The following is a 7,186-nucleotide window of genomic DNA, read 5'->3' on the forward strand; positions in this document are numbered from 1 at the left end:
GTTTTTGCATAATAATGTTGAATCTTTTTAATAAACTCATATGATGCATATTCATAAAATCATATACATATAGGTAGACATACCTATACACAAATAACTAATACCTTATATATTTAAATTATTATATAGGTAGGCTACCATTACTACACACGAAAGTAGTAGAATATAGATAGGTAGCCTATATGATAATGGAACACGTTTTTGTAACCGGTTTATAATAATATTGGGACATTTAAGTTCACCATTCCGGATTGCATTTTTCAGTTTGAGGTGGGCTATTGAATGGATATTATGCGTTGGGAGTTGATTTATTTAAATTTAATCAAATAAAAATAAAAATGTTCGCACTATAAAATATAACATGGGACTCTCTCTCTTCTGTATATTATATAGTAGATTTCGAGTGTAGGCATCATTTAGTATAAGTCAATATTAAATGAATACCTATGTTAAATACAAATCATGACAACCAGTCAACCTACCTAAATTATATTTCCAGTGTTTTGATAGAACATGGTTCATGAACGAAGTTTAATTTAAAGAAGTTGAACGATTTTTAAGACGTTCAAATTTATTTATTATTTAATAAATATTTATTGATAATACAATTATGATATATAATATATTACGAGTTATAAAAATAAAATTCATGGAATTCCAATGAGCACGCCTGGACATAAGGCAACAATAATAATATTATGATTTCCACAATTTTTAGTTATCGTATTTAAACGATACACAAAACAAAATAAAATAAATTAAATTAACGTCGAAATGACCGCATTCAAATTTTCGAAGAACGTGAACGTGTTCATTTGAAAAAAATATAAATTTTAACGTGAACAACCTAGTTCCTTTTTTAAGCACTAAACGTGAACGTGGACGAATTCTTTTTTTAGTGAACGTTCCGAATACTGTATATTTCTAAGTATATATTTTATCATATAATTATTTTACTATTATAGAACTTAGTTGATTTTTCTATAAATAATACGGGCGTAGGTTGGACTAATTTTTGCCAAATCCAATTCGCACAGTAGGTATAATGAGTATTGAGTAATTATTATTATAATTTATAATATTGTTTCATTTAATATTAAATACCTAACAACTGCTATTAACTTATATACAATAATAATAGACTAGGGTTGAGGATTTTTCCAGAAAACCGGTTATATACGGGTCTTACGATTTACGGTACAATGATGTTTCATACCGCAAACCCTAAATAAAAAAAATACCGACGTACCGTAGACAGGTGTGATGGAATAACAAAATGGTCTTGAGACGAAAATGTTATAGCTTTTTGTCATATTTTGTCATGGTACCAATCTATATGTTTTATATATTTTAAAAGAGTTTGGAGAAATTATAGTAGCTTAAAAATTTACTATGAAAAGGTATAATAAGGCCGAGGAAAAATATATATGAAGCCCGACGAAAAGTATATAACCTAACAGACAACCATTTTACAAGAAATAAAACAATGGATTTAAAAAAAAAAGCAAGGTGAAGATTTTTATTTAAATAATGATTAACAAAAAGCATTAAGCATTTTGTTAATAATTATTATACAAATATAATAACAATCTAATTCTAGATGAATGTTCCACTCTAAATGTGTAATTATTACCACATCATATAACTATAGATTTCGAAAAAGCTATATTAAATAGCATTTATTAAAATTACCCTAATGGAAAATTATTGGTAGTAAATTTCACCACACACAATCGTGGTTTAGTTTAATTAAAAAAAGTGGGCGAGTTTGAAGTAGGTACGTTACGCTCTGCTGTAGGTGTCCAGAGTGGTCCCTATAACGGACGTGTTAATAAAAAAATTAAAAAACGATTCTGAGCGAAGGTGAGCGAATATTACTAAGTAGTAAGTATATTTTATGAATTAATGATATTATAGTTATTAGAGTACCTACATAATTTATTTTAAAATTAGGCATACAGTAGGTTAGCTAAAAAAAATTGCGTTGGGAAGTATTAATATAATAATATACTTTAAAAATTTCAAGGACCCATGAAAAATATTTTTAAATTACAACTGAATAATTAAAATGATTATTCTTCGTTTAAATCAGGGACTGGGACCGAACCTTAAAAAACCGGTTCTAGGACCGGAACTTTTATAATAATAATAAGAACCAGAACCGAAACCGAAACCTTTATTTTAATAATTAAAGCACCGAAACCGAATAGGAATTTTTAAATTAAATAGATTCTTTTAGGTTCAAAAATAAAAATTATTTTATTTATCATAATTTAATGGTATTACTGTTTTGTGTATAAACTATTTATGATCATATTATGAGTTATATTATTATATTTCTCTTACTATTAATTAAACCCAAAACCGTATATAAAGAGATATTTAAAATTATTATACTTTTTGGTACTTAAATTTTCAAGAACCGATACCTTTTTTTTTTTCAAAAAACCAGAACCGAACTGGTACGATTATTTTATTTTTGGAAAGCCAGGTACCGGAACCGATACGATAAATTCAAAAAGTACCAGTCCCAAGTTGGAATATAAAATTAATTTGAATTTGAACTTAAAATATCTATAAAAAACTGTGTTCATATATTTTTTACATTTTTTGGTTACAATAAAATTATTTATGACAAACGTCGTTTTAAATTTCTAATTCTCATCTATAAAAATTGAATACCTATTTTATACCTACATTTTTAACTAGGTACAAAATAATATGCAAATTTTCGATATTTTGATGATATTTGTCAAAATTTGAACTTTATTTGCTTCCAAATATTAAATAGAAATCGTGCTTACGTAATACATATCTTTAAAATTTTTCAACCAATATTATAACAACTTATAAGAAATCTTATATTTAAGCTTAAGCTTTTTGACCCAACTAAAACTTTTTTTTGAACAATTATAGAAAAAAAACTAAAAATAATTTTAAATTTCAAATGTTTAAAAATAGCTCAAAACAAATCGAATTATTTTGAAAATGTTACAGTGTATGGCAAATGATAAAATAAATATTATAAAAAATTTAAGTTTGGAATTAGGTACAAGAGTGCATCCAAATAAGAATATCGTTCAATGAGAATTCGGGAGAATATCAAATATCGTGAAAATTTGAACTTAAACGCTTATAAAAATTGAAATGACTTTCTGGTAAACGTTAAAGGTAGAAAAAACAGACTTATCGTAAGAGTCTTGTTATACATTTTTAAATCAACAAACAATTTAAACAATTTATAACTCAAAATATTTTTAACTCAAGCTAATTTTCGTGATTTTGACGGATTTATTTAAAATTTCTACTTCGGACGGTCATATAATTTATTGTTGATTTGCGCTCAACTTTTTTTTTTAATTTCTATTAACAGTGACTTAAAGGATAACTTATGTCGAACCCTGCATTATATTTTCAAGTTTTCTGATATAGCATAAAATTGTTATTGACAATAGTTTAAAAAAAAACTAGTAAAAATTTAAATTTTATATTATGCCTAAATATTAGCTTAAACAAACTCTAAATATTTTATGGTGTATAAAAGATGCTATTTAATGTTATTTAGATACTACACATTTAGTAAAAATTTAAAGTATCTACGATTATTGGTTTTTGAGTTACATAAAAAAAGCTAAAGTTATTTTGTAAAGAACTGGTTTTGCGTAATAATCATGGTATTTTCTTAATATTTTGGGGGTTCTTTTGACGCTTTCAAAAACTACTGAGAATTTTTATTTGTTATCCCCCCAAAGCTTCAACCAGATCCACTTTCCTCGAGAAAATATAATGAAATACAATATCAAAGCATTTTTACTGCCCCAAAATTTGATGTTAGACAAAAATAAAAATAAATTGTGGTTGTACAATTTCAAAATTTTGCGAAAACATTTTTCAAAAGAGAAGACGGGCCATGGCCCGACGTTAGTATGGACTTTGGCGCCAATAGAATAAAGACCCCCCCCCCTATCCACCACTATATCTGCAACCACGAATTACAGATTATATTGTTTATATTATCTTAGTCCGTGCCTACACTGTCTGCTACGGGAAAAAAGGTCGGCGGGCGGCTACTTCACGAGTCACGGGAGCAGCTGCGCTGCTGCAGCTGCTAACAATTGATCCTGTCCCCACCACTGTACGTCTGTACGGCAAGAACACCAGCTGACCGTTTTTCGGCCTATAGTACATTAGAGCTCCAGTATTTTTATCTATCTCGATAGATGAACATCATGTACCACAGGACAATTGTCTCACCCGAAATAACGCTGTATGCGTATATTGGCCGCCGTCATAATTTTATACACAGGCGATAAATTGGTCCCAAGCTTCAAAGCTACAAAATATTTTTTTAAACATAAGACGTTCTTGCATTTAATAATTTAATATAATTAAAATGATAATTAGAAAAAATAATTAGTGGGTAAAATGTTCTTCGATCTTTAATAGTAATACTTGGACTATACAAATAATTTAAAAATTCATTTTCTGTAAATTTAATATTAGGTAAAACGTATACAAATAGATGAAATGTTTTTTTCGTTATTGCTTATAGTTTTATAATTTTAAAAATTAGAAGATATGGTGGAACAATTGGTGGTTGACGTTTCAAATACGTTGATATTCAAATTCTATAATTATTGCTTTATAAATTCCATACTAATTATTCAGTGATACGTAACTTAAATTAATTATTGTAATGCTGCAAAAAAAAAAATGTTCAGTGTATCGAGAAAAATATTGGCAAGTGGCTGTGTGTAAAATTATGTCGTGGGCCGATTGTCTGAATACAGCATTTTTATATGGGGACCAAGTGTCATTGGTCCGCGGACCAACTGTCCGTATACCATGGGCGATGACCAGATTACAATACAATTCAGCCATTTTAGGTTCATTTTTTGTGTGCCGTTCTGTCTTGTCTGCCTTCTCCCGCTATAATAACCTTCGTTTTATTAGTCTTCCCAAATTTACTTGAAATCGAAGATCTTGCCAAACAGCCAAAATGGTCGTGAAAGAAATTATGAGTGATACCCAGTTTCGAGATATATTAAACTTGAACCTCACGAAGCTGATCGTCGTGGACTTCTACGCTATTTGGTGCGGTCCATGCAAACGTGTCGCGCCTAAGTACATAGAACTGTCAAACAAGTATGACCGTGCACTGTTCCTCGAAGTGGACGTTGACAAGTGCGAAGAAACAGCCACCAGTGAAGGCGTGTCGGCCATGCCGACTTTCATACTGTACCGCAATAAGTTACAGGTGGCAAAAATCCGGGGTGCTGATATCGCAACCGTCGAATCGAAAATCATAGAATTGTACGAAGCACCTCGTGTTGCTGCCGTCGAAGACTGTGGAGTACCGGGCCAGATGGATCTTAGCTCGTTCATTGTGAGAAGTCAATGCGAGGCCCTAAATGATTCAGATGACCATCCACTTCCGGGGCTTTTCGAGAAAAGTGGCTACATTGAATCGGACTGTGATCAGCAACTCATCTTGTCATTTATTTTCACAAAGCCTGTTAAAGTACATTCCATTAAAGTGAGTTAACCATTTAATAATAGGCAGTAACAAATGTAATGTAATATTATGTGGTCGTATTGCTAGTGTTACAAACACCTGGTTGTTAACTGCTAAGGTAAATTAAGAAAAGTATTAAGATTTCCCACAACTACCTACTGTTGATGCCATAGTAAAACGGATTTATGTATGGCATTTCATTCCAAATATACGCGATTTATGTTTGTTAAGTCAATTTAGTATTTCTTATTCAATAAAAGTATAGTGTTAATAACAAAAAATTTATTTTTATGAACTCTCTTAGAAACACAATATTTAGAGATTCCTATAAAAATATAATTGTTTCAGCATCAAAGATGAATCTAAAATTCCTAAACAGAAATAACTGAAAGGGAAATACAACACCAGGCTGGCGAATGACTACTTAGGTATACATGTACCACAGTAAACTGATTCTATATTTTACAATTTGTAGTAGGAGTGCCTTTGAATGAACTTATAATTTTTACAAAATGTATAAGTAACTTTGCATTTTGATCCGTTTAATAGATACTTTTTAATGTCTTAATCGAATAATGAATTACATTCAACCGTGAATAGAAAATATTTAAATAGGTAAATCAATTAAAAGTAATAAATGCTATTGTATGTAAATTAAGTTTATTTATGAAACTATGATCCTTTAAACTAAACTAATATGTAGATGTAATTTATAATATTTTTCAATGTTTATTTTTATATGACTTATTTCAAAATATAAATACAATATTTCTTTTTTATTTTAGGTTAAAGCTCCTAAACACAATGGACCAAAATCATTGAGGTTGTTTACTAACCATCCAAATACCATAGATTTTGATTCTGCAACATTTAATTTAGCTGCACAAGAACTGGATTTAAAACCTGATGACTTAGATGGTAAAATTGTCAACTTGAAATATGTAAAATTCCAGAATGTCTATAATCTACAGATATTTGTTGTAAACAATCAAACTGAGGAGGAAGTGACAAGAATAGATAGTTTGAATATTATTGGAATGCCTACATCTGTAACCCTTATGGGTGATTTCAAGCGTATTGCTGGTAAAGTGGGAGAATCCCATTAAAAGTCCATTGTTAATTTTGTTCACATTTATATAATATGGTTTTTTTAATAATACGTCGTTTGTAAATTATTTATTTTATTAAAAAATCATATGAACTAAATGTGAACTACATTAATAATCTTAATAATGACTAATTATTATATACTTGCCATTTTTTTTTTTCTTATAAAATTATACATTTTTTATGTTTATTATAAAACTTGTATTTGTAAAATAAATCTTATTCAAGAAAATTTTACCAAGTATTAAGTAAACATATCATCTGGCTTTAAGTCTTTATTTATATTAGATCCTTTAAATTTAATATTTCATTATATCTTTCCTAAAAACTATAACATATAATATACACATTTAATGGACAATGGAAATAATATGACAAGTTTCATTGATTTAGATGGAGATAAATTTAAAAGTGTTCTAACCTTTTACTGTACCTTTTTTTATATAAATTTGTAACACATTATTTTATCTAATTAGTTCCACATTCTTTAATTAATATTTTATTATTTTCTGACAACACCACCCTACTCAATATTTTTCCAAAATAAAAAGGTATCCACAGTGG

The 7,186-nt window shown here is 28.7% G+C and overlaps 1 protein-coding gene across 1 annotated transcript; it reads left to right on the top strand.

The window, feature by feature from the left end:
* The first annotated feature begins 4,636 nt into the window (after nt 1-4,636).
* Nucleotides 4,637-6,893, top strand: LOC100168815 (thioredoxin-like protein 1). The gene is made up of 2 exons (XM_001943398.5): nt 4,637-5,536; nt 6,301-6,893. Exons 1-2 carry the CDS (start codon nt 5,000-5,002, stop codon nt 6,619-6,621), a joined length of 858 nt encoding a protein of 285 aa, XP_001943433.1. The 5' UTR covers nt 4,637-4,999; the 3' UTR covers nt 6,622-6,893.
* The last annotated feature ends 293 nt before the right edge of the window (nt 6,894-7,186 follow it).

The sequence above is a fragment of the Acyrthosiphon pisum genome, chromosome X, assembly GCF_005508785.2.
Source record: "Acyrthosiphon pisum isolate AL4f chromosome X, pea_aphid_22Mar2018_4r6ur, whole genome shotgun sequence".
In the NCBI taxonomy this organism is placed as follows: domain Eukaryota; kingdom Metazoa; phylum Arthropoda; class Insecta; order Hemiptera; family Aphididae; genus Acyrthosiphon; species Acyrthosiphon pisum.